Source organism: Bombus impatiens, unplaced genomic scaffold (genome assembly GCF_000188095.3).
Source record: "Bombus impatiens unplaced genomic scaffold, BIMP_2.2 scf_2880, whole genome shotgun sequence".
Taxonomy (NCBI): Eukaryota; Metazoa; Arthropoda; class Insecta; order Hymenoptera; family Apidae; genus Bombus; species Bombus impatiens.
The window spans coordinates 74,200-93,849 of NT_179299.1; the positions used below are offsets into that span (position 1 = coordinate 74,200).

At 35.5% G+C, this 19,650-nt stretch overlaps 1 protein-coding gene across 11 annotated transcripts in view; it reads right to left on the minus strand.

The window, feature by feature from the left end:
* LOC100747115 (piezo-type mechanosensitive ion channel component) overlaps window positions 1–19,650 on the minus strand; it is a 29,733-nt gene that overhangs the window by 4,866 nt on the left and 5,217 nt on the right. The window contains exons 2-28 of one of the 11 annotated variants that reach the window (XM_024372084.2): window positions 18,182–18,274; window positions 14,844–15,059; window positions 14,514–14,746; window positions 13,559–13,990; window positions 12,531–12,683; window positions 11,435–11,546; window positions 11,119–11,228; window positions 10,769–11,035; window positions 10,366–10,692; window positions 9,900–10,192; window positions 9,676–9,812; window positions 9,460–9,602; window positions 9,198–9,374; window positions 8,460–8,976; window positions 8,288–8,383; window positions 7,700–8,142; window positions 7,163–7,568; window positions 5,292–5,354; window positions 4,737–4,882; window positions 3,978–4,154; window positions 2,339–2,635; window positions 2,174–2,250; window positions 1,724–1,798; window positions 1,396–1,476; window positions 775–1,051; window positions 524–687; window positions 304–453 (exon numbers count right to left, since the gene is read on the minus strand). In XM_024372084.2, coding sequence (XP_024227852.1) covers window positions 304–453; window positions 524–687; window positions 775–1,051; window positions 1,396–1,476; window positions 1,724–1,798; window positions 2,174–2,250; window positions 2,339–2,635; window positions 3,978–4,154; window positions 4,737–4,882; window positions 5,292–5,354; window positions 7,163–7,568; window positions 7,700–8,142; window positions 8,288–8,383; window positions 8,460–8,976; window positions 9,198–9,374; window positions 9,460–9,602; window positions 9,676–9,812; window positions 9,900–10,192; window positions 10,366–10,692; window positions 10,769–11,035; window positions 11,119–11,228; window positions 11,435–11,546; window positions 12,531–12,683; window positions 13,559–13,990; window positions 14,514–14,746; window positions 14,844–15,059; window positions 18,182–18,245 — 5,633 coding nt within the window. In that variant the 5' untranslated portion in view covers window positions 18,246–18,274. Of the gene's footprint in view, window positions 1–303; window positions 454–523; window positions 688–774; window positions 1,052–1,395; window positions 1,477–1,723; window positions 1,799–2,173; window positions 2,251–2,338; window positions 2,636–3,977; window positions 4,155–4,736; window positions 4,883–5,291; window positions 5,355–7,162; window positions 7,569–7,699; window positions 8,143–8,287; window positions 8,384–8,459; window positions 8,977–9,197; window positions 9,375–9,459; window positions 9,603–9,675; window positions 9,813–9,899; window positions 10,193–10,365; window positions 10,693–10,768; window positions 11,036–11,118; window positions 11,229–11,434; window positions 11,547–11,959; window positions 12,008–12,530; window positions 12,684–13,558; window positions 13,991–14,513; window positions 14,747–14,843; window positions 15,060–18,181; window positions 18,275–19,650 lie in introns of all 11 variants that reach the window. The other 10 variants (XM_033324470.1, XM_024372089.2, XM_024372086.2 and 7 more) reach the window with 10 other exon arrangements.

The window sequence follows — 19,650 nt, forward strand, 5'->3', positions numbered from 1 at the left end:
AAAATATAGAATAAAAATTTTTTTTTTTAATTTTTCCATCGAGACAACGATCTACAATGAGATCCGTTATAACGAGACGCGATAAAGTGCACCCGTACCGAGCGAAAATTCAAAGTCGACTTTCTCGAAAACAAAGCCTCAAACGAAAAATTTTTATTCTATATTTTCGACTTCTTTTTTCGCATAGAATCACCCCCTTTCCGCTTGTACCACCAGTTACCAACCACCCTGTATATTAATTATACATTATACAATAATATTAGAAACGTATATAAATCAATGAAAATTAAGAAATTGACATACCCTTCTTCTTCTTGTAGCGATACAGATTCTCCTTGACCTCTATTTTCTGGCGGTGGAGGCTTGGCCGGAACTACAGTTAAAGTGGAAGGAATAATTTTTCTTGGTTTTAGGGATGGGGACGTCCATTGTCCTAATGATTTCAGCATAAATCTAAAAATAGGATTTTTGTTTAATTTTTGCGATGAAAAAATATTCTTATGAAATTTATGTTTTGATTTACCTATGAAAGAACACCATGAGAAGCAACAATAGATCCCACAAAGCATAATTATGTTTGCGTTCAACCCCCATAATTCTAGGAGTAAATAAAGGATTATTCGGTGCAGCATCTCGATTCCAGGGCAATACTTCCAATTGGAAAATGCATTTTACTATCACAATTGCCTAAAAAAATTTACCTTTAATCAGCTAAGAAACTTTTTGTTCTTTCTAAAAAAATTATTAATCTGTCCGAAGAATTTTATATTTTACCTCGGTGTACGCGATCAACGTTATCCAAAATGTTTTCGAGGGTCGTGGAATGGTTAACGAACCCCAGCAGAATACCATGAGAGGCAAAGGCGTGGAAAGGACGGATGCATTTTTAATCTGATGAAGGAACACCATGAAGTAACAAAGTAAACACGAATGTGCCAGGATTCCAAACCAAATAGATGCCAATAATTGGATTATCGGTGGTTGATCGACTTCAGACAGTGCACCACCTTCGTCATCGTGTTGGACAGGTGAGATTTCGGAGAATAGTGAGCTGTATAAATAACAGTTTTCATTAATAGCATTAAGAAATTCCACCATATGATCTAACATAAATACGCAGAAGGAAGTTTTTTTTCTTCTGCAAAACATTGATACGTAAAGCACACCGAAAGCTCGAACACCTGTAAAATAGAACTGAACGAAAGTTGATAGGTACATCTTTTTCTGTAAATGTAAATATTTATACAATTACGATATTCATGTCTACAGAATAATGTTTAAAGGGACCAAAAAAAATTATAATGTACATGCTGCTCGCAAAGATCAACGTGCAGAAGGTGCGTTTAACAACGAAGTGAAAGAACATTTATCGATTTTACAAAGTAGTCTCGATACCTGGAGGAGGATATGTCCAATCCTCGCTCCAAACTCGGTGCCAAAATTCGGATATGAGGGACCATCAACGAGCTGCTTTTCCTAGCAAAAATAACACTCCTCTCTGTCTACGTTTACTTCAAATTATTTCTTTACATTAACATAAATGCGGATAGGAGATTCGGGAATTTCAATTTAATTTGATTTAAACTGCCAGAGACCTCTATTTCCAAGGGAAATACAAAATATTTAATTTAATCTAATTGAATTAAATTGAATTGTATTTTATTTAATGAAGATATACTTTAGACAAAGCCTAAAAAAATAAGCATTTTCTACAGAATCTTACCTTTCTTCCTGCGGTCGTGGTTGGGTAGGTCCCTCGCCAGCATCGTAAGATTCCTCGGCATTTCCATTAGTCGATCTGTCAGAGCGAGCACATTTACTACTCTAGCTTCTACTATAAGGACTGGCCTAATAGCAAGGGTAAATATAGACTACTTCTTTTCGAAAGGACTTTGAATAATTCTAAGAAGGAGAAGCAAGTACTTGGGACAAGCACAATACTACTAAAGCTCTAAAGTGTCGACGTGGGATACCACCAAAGGATTTACTACCTAAAACGAACTAAATCTTTAAAGACATTCTCAATCTCTTCAAAATCGCGGTTCTGGTTATTCTACGATACTGTATCTGTACAGTTAAGCGTTTACGAGCAGATAATGTAGGAAGCCAAAGAGGTAAAAACGTTTTTTTAGTTACAATCAGTTACAATAGTTATCTATGATGAAAATCTTACCCTTGTTTCATCAGAGGAATTGGCTGCCATATTTGAGTGATTCCCAATCGCATTCCCATCCGGAAATCTGGTTTTGTCTATAAATTAAACGATGCCAAGAAAAAGAATCTCCAACATTATCGATCTAATTTCTGTTGCAAATTTTTTACTCGTTCCATCACGTACCTTTAATACCTTCTTTTCTTTCGTTAAAACCTTGCGAATGTATCTATAGTCACGCGAAAATCTGTTCAAGTATTTGGTCATCGACGTCAGGGTGCTATTAATCATCACTATAATGAATTTGAAGTACGTAGCAATTGATACTTTTTGCTCATCCTCCTGTGTCTCCTCCTTTTCATCTGGTTTATCTTCTCCATATTCGTCGTCTGTTGGCACTGGTGTTTTATCACGTTCTGCCGCGGCCGCATCTTTTTCACCGGTTTCCGTATCCGCCGACGCGAGACTTGTTTTGTCAGCGGCCTAATTTAAATAACAAATTATCGTTTGTGTTATTAGTTTGGTTTATTATTTCTGGCAGTTTCTGGTACGTGGAATTTGAAGACAATTACACCATAAGTTTATCGACAGCGGTAGTTATTTAGTAACTGTGTTTGACCCTCTAAGGGTCAACGTTGTATTAACATTTCATTTGCAATTCTTTTAGTCAAATTACATTTCCCAATTCCGTCTTTTTTCATACGATATTTGTAAAACGGAGGTTTGTCATTATTTATTTTTCCATGTAAATTCTACAATGTCGTGAAGTTTAATGAAATTGAGATATTTATGGTATTATGATGAGCTTTAAGTAAATCGTTTGAAATTATAATAAATAATTTTTATTAAATTAATTAATGGACTATTCTAGATAAAAAAAATTTAATGGGTCGTTGGTGGCGTTTTGTCTGAATCAAATTCTGCGTATGCAATTAATCGATATCAAAAATTATTGTTATGATATTAAAAGCGTGAGATTACGGTGCTACGCTGTAAACATAATGAAAACAAATTAAGCTAAGTATCGAGCGGCAGATATGTACCAACGACGAGGAGCCTCCTGCGACTACAACATTTAAAAGGAATGACATAAAAAACAAAAGAAAAAAAAAGGTGAATCGACGTGAGTGGAACGTCACCGCTTCCGTCACATGTGTTTCGTTTTTTCTTTTATTACAAAGCTGTAAGATGCGAAAAGAAAGGAAGAATTAACGTCGAAGCACTGTAATAACTAGCGAATATATGTATAAATGTTGTAAAATTCATTAGTACCACTATCATTCGTGGTTTGCTGTGTGTGGCTATGTGTGATTCTGTCTAGTGTATGTACTTGTTAAAAATTGTTAAAAGTGTGAGTTTTGCACAGTTGGCTATTAATAAATTTCCAACACACTTCAATAGGTGATACGAACGTGTTTGAGTCCGATGTAACAAAGAAATTAATGAATAAATATGACGAGAAACAAAAGGATAAGAGAAAGACGGACAGAAGTAAACGATATAAAAATATAATAAAAGATACAACGAAAGCTGAGAATTATTTGCAGATAATATCAAAGATGACACTGGTAATCGACAATTTATTAGAGTACAATTATATAACGATATTATTACAGGAATGAAAGAAAGAAAACTAGGAGAAGAATTAGATAGAAAGGCTAAAATGACGTTAAGATTGAAGAGAGCGTATATGTAGAATTTGAAAAGGACAAAAAGAGAAACAAAAGAAAAATAAACAATAAGAATGAAGGAGGAAAAATGGTGGGCAGGTAAGAGAAAAAGAGAGCCTGTAGCAGTGACATGCAGCCTTTTAAGGGGGTCTCACATCGGTGGCCACTGCAGTGTCGGTCTCGGAACGTGCACTGAGATACGACATAGATGATTTCTTCCTTGTTAAAGGCACACTCCGACGACGTAGTCTCAGCGCGTCCTTTTCAGTCCCTCCGTACATGGCGACGTGTGTCGCGATCTCAATGTCTGTCTTAATCAGCGTGTTCATCAGCTGCAAGGGGACCACACTTTTGAATCATTTCTTTCCATGCGTTACCAATTGCCTTTTGTTTGCGTTGTACTTGTTGTCTGCTGTCTGATGACTCCTCGACGGGCCAAGGATTAGAGAACATTCGTGAAAAATGGGTGGGAGTGATCATTGCAAAAGGGTTGAAAGGGGGTTTGGGCCAGTGGTAGATCGATAGAATAATGCGAGGACTTTACGCACACACGGAGATCAAGTCAACCTTTGGCCATGATTCCATGATCCATCTGATAGATTCGTTGAGGAACGAACTGTGAATTCGATTGAAAGTTAACTCAGTTAACCGAACAATGACTAGGTTAACAAAGTTAACTGAAGCACGAAATCAAATTGAAAACTATGATGTGAAATTAAAAACTGAATCGGCCTTTTCGAAGATAAAAATATGCTGGGTCGTTTCGCGGAATTTCTCAGTGGATCAAGCGTTCTTCGATTAGTCAAACTTTTGCTTCAAATCGAAAGTTCATAGCAGACAAACCAGAGATTCGTAACCCTCCAAAACGTATCGTTCAAAATATTCATTCGCAATTTAGGAAGCAGCTAACATACCTCGGAAATGGTCATTCTTCTGCCGCGTTTTTCAACTTCGTGACGTTTCTCCGCTTCTTGTTTTTCGGATTCAGTGTCCGGGATCAGATCGGTCACGTCGTCGTCGTCCAGGTCGTCGAACATGTAGTAATCGCCTGATCTGACAGCTGATCAAACAAAACGAATTTTTCTTAAACACTGATAGAAGAACCAACCATTGTCACTTACACCATACTGTGCTAAAGCCATGCACGATATTTCACTTAACTTAAGAGTTGTGCTTTCGGACGATGTTACTCTATGAGGCTCAGACTAACATTTTAGAAAACAGTATAACATCTATTAAAGGTAGAAAAAGTATTAGTACAATCACACAGGACACCCGCCACCATCTTTGGTTCGCTATACATATTAGAATTTCGTGATACACAGAAACAAATTACGTATATGTACAGCGAGGGGTTCTGTAAAAGCAGAAGGATAGTTAGTCAGGATGTGGACACGTCAGTTGGTAGGACAAAGTCTAGATAAGCTACGGAAAGAGAAAAAAAAAAATGAAAGATAATTTTCATTTACCCTGTCTGTTGGTCTTTGGGGCGCGAACTCTGTACAACGGCCGTGTTCCTGGATAGAGAGTATCTAATACAAAGAGAAGACACAAAAAGGTATAGATAAAAAACTGAAAACGATGAGAAAGTCGTCGGCACAGGCTAGAGATCTATCTTACAACAATATACATGTATATTACATGTCGATTACGCTCGAGTTCTGGAGTCCTTGGTCAGCAGGATCAACAGGATGCAGAACGATCTGTCAAGAAATTAAATGGATTTTTGGATCTGAATTAATACTTCTCCCTATAAGAGAGGTAAAATTAATTACGAAAGTGATGAATGAGGAGAACGTGATGTTCGAATGTCAAAGCAGGGTTGATGCCGAAGGAACATATACGAGACGATCTAATCATCGATATTAGTTATACGAATATAGTATGTTCAACTATGTACATTCAATCAGATCCAAATATAATACGACATCTAACGAAGACCAAAGAAAGTTCTCTTAAAACAACAAAAGGAACGGAAATGAAAATGTCCCGACGACGACATCAATCAAATATCTACACATTTAAAAAATCAATACCGAAACAAGATCTACTGAAAAACCAACAAAACTTCGGTCATTCTAATTTTTACATTTCGACACGACAATGCTCGGCACAAAAATCAAAAGACTCAAACCGGAAGGTACCCTAAAAATCCTCTAGAACCACCAATAGTAACGAAACGAAAGAAAGATCAGTGCTTCATAGATGATCTAGAGGTGCTGTCGCGGAAGCATATGTACAGGACATCGTAGCAGATCGACGACGGTGATCTTGTTCCCGTTGTGTCGTTACATGTGTGATGAGATAGCGGGGAGCGAGATGTGCTCGAGACGATGGACTGTCTTGGTGTTTGTAATCCATTCATCCATGGTGGTCCGATGAAGCTGGACTGTCGACGATGTCGGATCGACGAGGTCAACGATCGATCCCGTGGTCCTCTGTCGTATGGCGGCGGCGAGAACACTGGAAACGTCTCGTCGGGCGATGGACCACGTGGATTCAACTCGCTACTCGGTGGAGAACCGAAGGAAATACGGGTCGGTTCGAGGTAACCCTCGAGGCTCACTGTCATCACAGCGGAATTTGGTGTAGGCGCCTGCAAGAGAGACGCAGCTCGCGGTGTCAACGGGGCTGGCTCATCCTCGTCCTCGTCGATCGGTGTCTGATAACCCTGAGGAGGGGTGTGACCGCACGAGCTTACGCTGGAAGACCTTGCCAGAGGCGCTGCCCCTTCTTTTTCGCGTGCATCAAATATAGAGAATCAAATATAGAGACATTAGCCTGCGAATAGTCTCTAAGTTTACCTACGTTGAGGTTTAAGTTTTAGCTATTATTTGTTAATTACTGTAGAGTACACGTAGGTTGGTAGAGTAGAAGAAGCCTTCGTTGAAGTTTAGATTTAGACTGTTTCTTGTTAAATATTATGATATGCACCTGCATAGATCGGTAAGGCAGTAGAATTCTACGTTGAGATTTAGATTTATGCTACTTCCTACTAAATACTGTGGAATACACGACATACGTTGGAAGGATGAAAGAACTAGATATTGTGGTCTAGTTTTTAGCTACTTTTCGACAATTTTATAGAATACATGTGGATTGGTAAGATGGAAGAACTACAGGTTGCTGTTAGTAGGGAACAAAGAAACCCCGAGTTGAGATATGGGTTCAGGTTACCAGGTAAAGGTACATGAAAGTATAACATTGAGAATTTAGGAACAGAAAGGTAAGGATGAGGAACAGAAAGTTAGTCTGATATTGGAAAATTATTTATCGGCGACGTCGTTTCGTCCTGTCAACCTGACCATTTTATACTTCAAACGTTGATTATTATTCTTACCAACTGCGTGTATCTGCGGTTCCCTGTAACTAGGTCCTTGTATTTTTCTCTGGTTAGCTTTGATTTTATCCATTTTAAACTTCAACTTCTGCAACACGTTCTTCTCAACGTTTTCTTGAATTTCGATGCGCTTCTGGTGCAGTTCTTCCAATAACTCCGCCCCTCTAGACGCTAGGATGCTCATAGCTTTCGTTTCATCTACTATATGGAAGAAGTAATAACTCTTGAACAGTCGTTTCTGGAGTAACAGGAAACCAAAGCATAGACCATCCCAGACCATGCCGATATCTTCTTGTGGCACCTCGCAATCCAATTTTTCAAGAACTATGTCGCTCACTGAACTTCGGAATTTTCTTAGACAAGTTATACCGAATAGCTGAATCAGTGGACATGCTAACACTTGCAGCTAAAATTCAATATTTTATTCGTTAGAGTTATGATTAATGTTAATAAGGAAGGCAAAAGCTTCATATTCTTCTTGTACTATATATTTTACACGTCAGGTCGGTGATTTTAGTGGTAAATGTTTCAAATTACCTGTTCTATCAGCACGCAACCTACACCCTGAAGCAAAGCCTTGGAAAATATGACGACCACATTGTAACCGATTAGAAGATTCCACCATTTCAAGATGGTTTTCACTGGTCTCAAGTAAAAGTCACTTCCTTGCCAGAGGAACACGAATGCACCAATTAAATAACCCAACGAGAAGAGATTGGTCCTTTCTGTTCCAGCCAGGAACATGATCGACAAAGTGACCCACATGAGACTTATTAATACGCCTCGTTTAATTATGTCTAACCAACAGTGGATATGTGACACGTAATCTTTCACAGGATTGACGAAATTTGGTTTCTCCATATTTTCGTAGACGGAATAATTATGACCAGCTGGAAATTCTCTGTTAGTCGCTGTGCTTCTTTCTTCGATTTGGAAGACGAGACTTTGTCTGACGACCATCATTAGCAGAATAAAATCACCTGAATTAAAATAAAAAAAGATCAAAGTTTGATATTTTATATTAATTTTATATCTGAAATAAATTTCTGCTTAGGTTCTATTTCTTTGTGCTGATAAAAATATGGATCTTAATACTTATACATAATATTCTATTATGAGTCTTACACATTAATTTTCTAGCGTTTGGTGGAAAGTCAGGATCAGGTAAATACATCCACTCTTGCAAACCCCTCAAAGTTTTGGATTCACTCCATGGATACTCTGAAAATTAAGAAAAATCAATTTATTCTCTATTTTTGAATCACTTCAAATATTAATATTATAAATATTTAACAACCTATACAAAACCAAGATGGTGGAGCCACGACGAAAGAATACTGAATAGGTAGTAAAATTATACCAAAGAACTTGAAGAAAGGCCAAATTCTGGATATTGCTTTTCTTCTCAGAGAGAAGAATAGTAAAAGCCAAATGCTATAAAGGACAGAATAGAAATCCAATCTGGTTCCAATGAGTGCCACTATTCCTATCAAACAGAATTCAACGCCAAACTTATAGAATCCATAATTGAAAAGGAATTTCAAGCACTGTGGTACTCCTTTGTCAGCGTCTTCTCTGGTGATAGAAGGGAACATAACTTGAGGAGTATCCAAAGGTTCGCTATGTGCTTTTCTATAGAAACACTGTCGAATTCTGATGATTTTTCTGAGAGTAGTCACCACTAAGATTCCTATGTAACCCTTCAATAATTCTGCCAAGTGTCCTGGCTTTCCTTTTTTTATTCCAAACCACTCTGCGATATTATACATCGTGTTATTGCTGCCATACTGAGTTTGATTTTCAGATGGAAATTTCTACAAATGGCAAATGAGAAGATTTATTTGAAAAATCGTATCAATAAAAAAACATGTGATGACTAAGATATTAATTTTTTAATTATTCAATTATCAAAATTCTAATCGATATCAATTATTATTTTATTACACACTGAATAAAAATAAAATTATTTTTTAGGTGAGTATGAAATACTTAGGCGATCGAATAGTTCTTTGATTGATTGTATATTTATATTTACCGTGCAATTAATATTCCAGTTATTGTGATCGATATACTGGATTTGATATAGCATCTTCACGACCATCAGAATGGCAATTATCGCGGCGATCGTGTTGGCAGTACATATTTGAACATTTCTTCGAGAATTGATCATGATAACTAGTATCAAGACGAATACGAAATTAATAGCACAGACCTGAAATTTATTATTTACGTAAATGACAAATTGAACATCAGTTCTTAATTACTTTAATTACTTTAATTAATTCATTTAAACTCACATCGTTGACACAGAAAATCATCACAGAAATGAAAATGATCTTTTGCATGTGAATTTCAAGGAAGAGCCAAGTATAATTATAAAAATTTAAGAATTGCTGTATTAATTTATGAAATAACTGTAGCCGCTCCAGTTTCGACATTTCTGAAAATGAAATATATCTGTTAGATTAATTTTGATTCGAAAATTCGCAAAATCAGTATACATGGTATCATACCTTTTAACTGTCTTAAGGAGTATATATGTTCTTTCTCTTCTTCAACAAGGAAAACTTCTCCCGGTGAAGATGGTGGCATGGTTAAAATCGGTGAATGGCCAAGACTCGATCGTTCGACTCGAGGACTCTCTTCAGTTCTATAATTTTTAATTATTTATTTCTCCCAATTATTATACTTATATTATTATACCATGTGCTACATATTATATTAGTTATATGCTAACCCGAATTTCTCGATATCGGTCACTTCCAAGAAATCTTTATGGAAATAATGAATCTGGAGGACAGTGATAATTACGAAGAACGTTGGCGTCAGTAACCTAACAAACAAATCCTTGGTCTCATATATTTCTAGACCAATGTCCTTCTGCAAGTCCTCATCAATATGGAGATAGTTCCAATATTCCGGGAAATTATGAAATTGGTAAGTGTACACGAGAATGAGCATGATTACGGAGTAACCAATGACTGTAATCCAGAATGTATACATCATCTTCCTCCATACTGTCCATGATATCTATAACATAAAAAGAATCAAAATATCATTATATTTTTAAAAATCATTAAGAAGTACGTCAAGAAATTATATCGATAAGGTTTTACAAAAAATTTAATTAATAAAATTATATTGAACTGAGTTTAGGTACAAGAAATTTCATTAATAAAGTTTCACTGAAAAGGTTTGAGTACCTGGAAAGTGATGATTAAAACTAAGAACAGGGACATATAAATGATCCTGAAGACGGTCATACGTTCGCCGGTGATTCCAGAGATGAATAGCATAATAGCCACTACAGCAATCCAAAATTTGGTTAATAATTTTTTCAAAAGTATGCCAACATCTTTCATGAACTTGCTTTTGATTTCCGGCGCTTCGTGATTCATCGCCGCGGTAGCTGTCGACACAGAGACATGTAACGGCGCTACCATGTCTCTCAACGCTGAAGAACGTCTTTGTCTGGTTCTTTCAGCGGTATATTGTCTCATAGTTATCCAGAACATAGATATGAACAGACACTGTAAAGAAGTAAAAAATGTTATGGATAGTAAAATATATCTTACGTTAGTTTGTAAGTGAACAAATTATTTTTACTTTGACGACTAAATGCCATCGGCTAAGTTGTTCAGATTTGCTGAAACCAATCTCTGACACACTTATCCCGTTTATCTTCGTTGGCAGCTCTTCTTCTGTCAGATCCATGCTATAAATGTATTGAACGAGAAGCAAAAGCATTGCATAGGTAACGATAAACGGCGAGCATTTCATCATGGAAGCGCGTTTATTAGGCACCATCCAGAGAATCAAGGCCCATAATAACAGCGCAAACGTTGTCCAACTGTGGTACATTATACTCCAAGTCTAACGATTAAAAGAATCGTATGAAATGATTGAAATTTTAGAAAAAGAAATTTGATCAAATTCGTTGGTTTATTGGGTCTTACCATCATTATGATATTCGTAGCAAGATAGGATGAATTGATTATCAATTGGAAGATGGAATATACAGCCATAATGATATGTTCGATGATTCCGGATTGCTCGTCTGGAGTAGCTAAGAAGCTTTTAATTAATTAATGTGTTCTGATCTTTATACATTATTAATAGACAACGTATATTTATGCAAATTTATATTCTTATATTTATCCATTATATTTTATTATTAATGTATAATATATATAACACAATTTGAAATCATAATATATATACATATCTCTGAATCTTCTACAAATGCATAAAAACATCATGCTTTAAACAAACCTTCACTGAGACTTTGCATCTGAATATTGTCATCCTGATGACCATCCTGAACAATGACACTTCCGGTCGAATCTTGCAGTAGCCCCGTTCTCCCGGATCCAAATCGCATCAACTATCAGTAAAAATTAACAATACTATTCTCTATATATTACAAAAACTCCTAAATGTTCCTACACAGCGTTCTCTCTACTTCTTCTATAATTTTAATTTCTATTCTAACTTACTAAATAATCTATGTTAATAAATGTATAATATATGTTTCGTAGAGTAAAATTTTGTTTGTCAAGCGTACACATGCATGCTACGTATAAGTGAAATAAATTTACCTTCACCACAATAGCTACAATAAGAATCCATAAAATGCGTCGATTATTTGAATAAAAACAAAAAAAGGAAAATATAAAAAATTGTGCGCAAGTATGTGAAATCAAATTGACCAGAAAAATAAGAGTGATCGTGATGATATAAGTAAACAAAAGTAATTGCTATGATAATCAAACGTGCAAACTTAATTATTATACGTACGGGTGTGCGCTCGTCGACAGGTAGGGACGACGAATTAATGATCGGCTTCTAAAACAATGGCAAACTAAACATAGCGGCATCCAAACGGAAAAGGAATTTGCTCAGCGTTAAAGAACAACCGCAAATCTGGAAGGCGACAGCAAATAAAAACACGGCAGTCGTTTGAAGGGAGACGGGCAGTCAATTCAACAAAAATACATTAACACAAAATTATATACCGCCTACTTGAAAGATTCTCATCACCTTCGTCAATCAAAGAGAGGAAAAACGAAAAAGAAATGAAAATTATTAATTTCATTCCATGAATACTACATTTCATAATGATACGAACATTCTCTTTTGTCATAACAAGTTAGTGATAGAACAAAATAATACTTACACTGGCAAGTACATATATATGTACATGTGTGACTGGCATATATGTATGTAAATAAAATGTAAATAAAATGTGAGTAAAATATGAAATAAAATCGATGATGAATTGTACAGTCGAATTTGATTAAAAAATCTAAAAACAGGCATGAATCGAAGCAGAAAAGAACATTCGACTCATGCAGGATGAGATCCTTACGCGAGCCTTTCGTCGTGCTGATTGCCATCTCTGAGATGGAGTTCTTCTTCTGATGGAAACGTGCCTGGACAATGGAGTGTCCAGATTCTCCAGCTTTCCGCTCAAACGTTTCACTTTCTTTGCCTGGAACGCCTCGTTAGTAAAAGCAACGTTCTTCAAAGAAAGACATGTGTGTTACAGAGAGAGAGACACACTTGTGAGTATCAAGAATTAGTGGAAATAAAGTCGTAGAAGCTTAGATCGTGTTATTTCGCCGACATCGAGGTTAATCGTTCTCCTTAACCGCATGAAAATTAATTGAGTCAGTAACAGGCACATTGCACGCATCGTGCATCATTAACATGATTCATGCTTAATTTCTTAATTATATTTTATGTCCATCACTTTCGGATACCCAAGTATCCAAGTCATGGTATTCAACAATATTCTCAGTTGGATCCTCTAGTTGATTTCCTTGACCCAGTTAATTACAATTTCAATCGATAAAAGGCTACTTTCGTTTAATTACTTGATAATCTTCGCGTTTAAGCTTTCATTAGTCTCCGTTAAATTTCACATCTGGTTTAATGGTACAGTACAATCTTGATTATCCAAATTAATCAGTCTGTATATAGTTTCTATTTTTCTTTTCTAATCTCTCTCACAAGGTACTACTGAACTTCTGATTAATCGGTGTTCCGATAATTGATCGTTTCGTTGGCCCATTCATACTGTATACTATCTTTTCTCAATTAAAATGCTATCTATTATTATTAATAATCGATAACGAAAATTTTCTGACGTCCTAAAATATATTTAATCTTGAAGCTGTTAAATATTGACTTTTTGAATTACTAAAAATTAATAAGACATGCCCATAATATCTCAAATCGCCTATCAGACAATTATCCATGTAGATAGATTAATCAGCGTTCTGATAATCGAGATTCCACTATATTTCTAATGTTCAAAATATCTCTTTCGTGTTTATTACTGACTGTACGTGTTCTTCATTAGCGAAATAGGAATGTACTAACAAATAAACTCACCGGCTTTTTGCTCAAGAACTGTGACTGCAACGCCAGAACGTAATAAAGCCAAAATAGCCTTAAGAAGTAGCCATAAATTAACCAATCGGCATCGGTCGTGTACTCCACGTCTCTTGGATCAGTGCAATTCGTTTGGTAAACTGGAGACAATGCGAAATAACGCTGCCAGGTGCTATTTACGGGTATTAGCTCCTGAGGCACTTGATTCTGGTAGCTGAGCAAAGCCAGGATGTGAAGGATCACAACGACCATCACAATCCTGCATAATATAGCAAAGCCCTTTCGGAGCTCTTTGTTACATGCCCACCAAGTTGCGGCTCCCAGGAAGACAAGGAAATAGAAACCACCTTCAACTGATGGTTTCAGGGCTGCTGTGATGCACAATGACGCTAGAACTACGTAGGTCCCGATTCGTCCTAGGAAGTTGATGATCTAAACATGGAGAGTGACATTAGCTCGAGGTTCCGTTTTAATAATTCAGCGATGGAATTATCAAGCCAAGTGTAAAATTAGTATCAAAGGCGTGAAAATGAAAAGTGCTGGTCAAAAATTTGGGATTACTACATGTTCTATGGATATCTTAGAATATTAAGGAAAAGTAGTTTAGGATTGTGCTAACATAGAAAATTCTTTGGTAACAAAATCTTCTAATCTCGAATTAATAATAGAATTAGCAAGTGATTCAAAAAGTGATTCCAAAATTTTGTTGGTACTCTATATAAAATGGTATATAATGCAGAAGTCACGAGAAATTTCTTAAAATGCACCGATGTACATACTTATGTCCATAAAATTTCTCTGGAAAATTTTTTAATGTAAGACTACGAATTAGCTGATCTAATATTAATTGATTACCTTGTACATCGATAATTCATGAAATATTGACAAATTTTATGTTATAAAATCGAATGAAGTTGATTTATTTGAGAAATATGTTTGTTTCATCGAATAATACCTTGGCGGTGCTGTCAGCGCTTTTCTTCGCAGCCTCGGCGTTTCGATGTAACGATGCATCATCTTCCTCGTCGGTAACGTTCTTTCGTGATAGAAACCGACATATGAGATACACCATTATACTAGTGGGTAAGACGATTAATTCTGGCGTCAACCAGAAGAAGATCTCCCAGGCAGAAGCGCTATCTAGTCTTACAAAACCTATGTGCCTGAAGATCATTTCCATCGATTCGCCTAGAAATAGTTTAACAAAAGATTTTCTCAATCCAAACTATAATCAAGTCCGAATAGATATAGTTCAAACTTCTCTTTATTGGACATAGTTACGTACAATTGTGAAGGAAGTGACCATAAGCAGATAGAGCTAATAGAACTATGTGAAAAGTGAGTTGGCTGACTGTTGTGAGAAAAGACAGGCCGATGCAAGTTTTTAAATAGTGCCCTGTGTGGCCAGCCATTGTTTTCGCGTCTGGTACCGGCACATGGGGCGAGTATAGCATCAGAGCCAAGTAAACCAGAGACAATCCTACAGGTCGCCATATTATACCTGTTTAATTCAAGAATTGCAAATTTTAATAATATTATTCTATTTTAATATTTTATTTATTATCAGTTTAATACATAGTACGAATATTTGTGCGTTTATGAGAAATTAAAAAATGCAAAAATACAATATACTCGGTGGCGAGCATGTGACTATATTCCCAACTTAATATTAATATACCATGGAATGAAATATTCAAAGAATGTATGGCATTAACTATGCAACAAAGACGGTATAATCTTCATAGTAAACACTAATTTCGATTAAATTTAGAAATATCTATTTGTATATTATACTCTCGCAACTGTACATAATATATATAATATATACAATATAATATAATATATATATAATTTTGTATATATTATAATAATATAATATATACAAAAACATATTAAAATGTGTAAAGTAAAGTTTTTGCCATGACATTCAGTACATAGATGCCAAATTTTTAAATTATATTTAGAAAGACACGAACAACTGTGACATACTTGTAAATTACAATGTAAATGACATTGTACGATACACTCATACCGCGACATTTTTCCGACTGATATTCGTCACGCGTAGAAATGCAGTTCATTTGGTTGGTACGAGAAGAAATGAAATGGGGTAAAAGAAAGGTCAATTTCAACCTGGGGACTTCAAAGATGAAATTCTACGAATGACATTTTACACCCCCTGTATCATACGATGAATTCTACCAATTTGCATGCACGAATAAGATAGCCATCGCTCTAAACGATATTTCAAAACTTATTATGCATGGATCATGGTTCGTAAAAGAGGGCAAACATATGTACGGGTAATTAAATCGGATTGGATTGGTACTGTCGGAACGTTAATTACATTCGCTTCGTCAGGAAGCGTGAAAAGCAATTAATTTCTTCGTGAGAGTCTTGAAAGAAGCAGCTTGTGATTCTCGAAAACCTGGTCGGTTTATTTGAAGAAAATTTCTCGGGGAGATAATCCTCGAAACTCATTGCAATTTGCTCCAATTCACGTACCGGCTTTATGAAAGCACTTTCTATTCATAAGGTACATTCTGCTTACTATTTTCTCTTCGTCGTATGCGCAAACAAAAAGTTTGACCAGCTGCCAAGTAAACTCGAGTATACACCATTCTCTCTATTTCAATATTGTTGTACTATAATTTCTAAAGATTTGCATCTTCGATTCGTTCATTCGAAAATACCGCGTTCTTCTTAAGGATCGAAAAGATTGAAATAAGAAATAAGAAATTAATAGCGAACGATTACGAAGAATTGTCAGAATTATACAACGTTCCTATTTCCCCGTGCAAGAGTATCGTAGCATGCATGTGTTTTTTTCTTTTTTTTTTCAACAGAACATCGTTAATAATAGAAACCACAGACAACTAATTATTCTAACCAACTTGTGAAAGATGATAATTCTAGCGATAACATCGTTACACTCAGCGTCGTAATTTCTCAGTTGTTTTTTTTGCCGCCTGATTGAGGCCAGAAGATCAAAGTAGCCTCTTGAAATTATATTTACGATAAAAAGGTTTCACTCAAGTGCATTAGAATTGCCTTTCATCTATGAAGCTTTCTGCTATGACGAAAGTTTATTTGCGAATCCTTTTTCCTCGATTGAAGAAAATTGATAATACGGTTCACATGGTTATTGAACGAAATTGTCCTTCTAATTATAACTCGAGACTAAAAACGTGTTCCGACCATGTCACTCTGGCATTCTAAGGAGCTTTCTCAAATGATACGGTATATAAGCGCCGGTTGTATTTCCGTCCATCGTCGAAAACACTCGTTTTTCATTTTATCAGACGTGAGAACGACAAGTTGCGTCATTCGTATTCTTATAGCGTTCATTTCAACGTTCTTAGTCGGCGTAATTTGTTGTTGTCCCGAAATTATTGACAATCATAAAGAATCAATTGGCGTTATGCGAGGGATATTTTTATTTATTTAGAAAGAATTGGAATTCATCAACATTATATACGGCATACTGTTACGTACCATGGAACGATCTAGCATATGTGGCAATGTGGCATGTTGATAACATTCTGATAATTAATGATGCTATTAAGCTGGCCACAGTAATAGAACGGTCAACATGCGAACTCTTCCATACGATGTATCCGTCAGTAAATTTATATTACATTTTCTAATAAAGTAAATTAAACTTCTAACAAATGATTGAAAGAATAATTAATTGTGCAACATTAATTGAAATAATAATTTTATTGTGCACCGATTTTAATAATAGATATGTCATCGATCACGGATTAAAATAAACTACGAAAAAGGAGAGAAAGGATTATGAATTTCTTAGATTCTCATTCGCTTATTCGTCTATTTCTAGATTGAAATTTATACCGTGTTTTCAGTTTCTCACGATCCATTCGCCCAGGATCGGATACAACCTAAGGTCACTAGTCGATTACAAATCACAGCTATTTTAACTCGATGATGTCATTGAGACGTTCTCCTTCATATAATTAGTTAAATAAAAATTCATGGATTTTTCAAATTTTGGGTACACTCCAGAACTTGTTCTTTTATGTAGAGTCGATATACCTTCTTTTTACATTTCTAATTTTTGATGCAAAAGAAGAAGAATCATTCGATATTTTACATACGATAAATTAATTCTCTAACATGTCTGTAAAAATTCTAACAATATTTTCCTATCGTAATATTGCGTTAAATCTTCGGAAACATTATGAATGAAAATAGAACACTTTATATCAGTTTATGCCAATTTTTCTATCAACACGTACTGTAACTAAAATAATTAGATTATCATATCATAAATGAACAATTCAAAGTGCAATAAAATATTGCATTTAGAAGTACAAATCAATTTCCAAACATTCAAGAGAATATGAATATTTAATATTTTATTTACTCGAAATGATTCCTTATTTTTTCAATATTTAATAGTTCATATACTCCATTCATAAAACTTTTATTTTGCTAATTTCCAGTATTTTAAAGATCCGATACAAATATTGCAATCATTCGATTTCCACAATGCTTTTTTCGAAATTACATGTTTCCCTTAAATTTCCTCGAATTATTTTCGATGGTGTGATCATAAAATATTTGAAATTAATAAAAGAACGGTGTAATGTCGACACTCACATCCTGTCAAGACAAGCGGCAGCACAACCCTGAGGAGGGCCACGTTCAGCCAATACTTGGACATGCCTTGATTTGCTCGGATGGCCTTTCACCCTGAAACACACAAAGAGAAGAAGGTTATTATCGTAAAATTATCCACCGTGTACGCTGTCAACATCTCGAGATTTCAGAACGGCAATGTCAGCTCGACTAGAATCGATACGACACTGCCGCAGTTGGATACCTTTAACCTCGTTTTACCATGAGACGCGATTCTACCGTTCTTACGCTCGGCCTTCGTTTTTACAACCGAGCTGACCCCTTCAGAATTTACGGTCTGTAGAATTTTACTACTTACCGTTACATTGTATTCTTTGGCGTAGATTTTTCGTAAAACCGTACAGTACATTTCTTCTGACATTTCTTGACACGATTTGTCAATTAATGAACCACTGACAGAACGAGGTCAATTTGGTTTGATCGAAAGGACACTTTCTATTTGTGCGCTATGTGCTTTATTAAATTACAGTTATACGTGGGTTAATTTTTATCACAGGCCAGTTACTACTGAGAATTTCAATTTTTTTTATTGCATCAATCACAATCTAAAGAATTCTCGAAACTTGAACGTTTGAGGATCTTCAAATTGCAGAAAGCATTAATAAATAAATATTTATTTTTAATAAATAAAATACCAGTACGATACATCTGTAAGGTTATACATATGTAAATAAATATTAATAAAAAATCAATTAGATAAAAGAACCAAGTGTAGTCGATACGTCATAAATTTCAAAGAAATATTTTCGTTTAATCTATTTTTATATCATGGTGATTATTTTTATGAAAAATTGCTAACATGCCAAGCATTAATAATACCCGAACTATGTAACCAATGTATCTAGTGTGTAATGCGTACGCTATACACCATCTGCACCCATTTCCTGCTTCCGTCTAAGATTTCACAATGGTGACACACTTGGTTTCTCGTTCAAAAAAGCTAGCCACTCATTACACGTTTTTGGACGATCACCAGAATTATATATATCTTGTGGAATCTTACGATCGATTTAACGTCTTATTTGTCATTCTGAATAAATGAAGCGTTGAAAAAAAGAGAAAATAATAGAATATTTCTTCAAAAAATCCTTTCAACTTTCATGCACCTGTTCGTTAACCCATCGTTAAGCTTTCTTTCGACCACGTTTGTAGAAAGAGTTGCATGTTTATTTAGGATCGATGAAAACGGGAACAAAGTTAAGGAGGAAATTATGAACTTAAAATTATCAGGTAGAATGATTCTGAAAATTAAAAGACCTTTCAGCATGTCCGTTTTTCGGTAAAAACAGGCACGCCCAACTTAATTATCAAGCAATTATACGGGGTTGGACTATGCTCGTCCCATAAAAGGTGCGTCTACACATCGGCCTCGCTATCGTCCGACCAGTGATAACAAAATTAGTGGTATTTAGTGATAAATGTAAAGATGG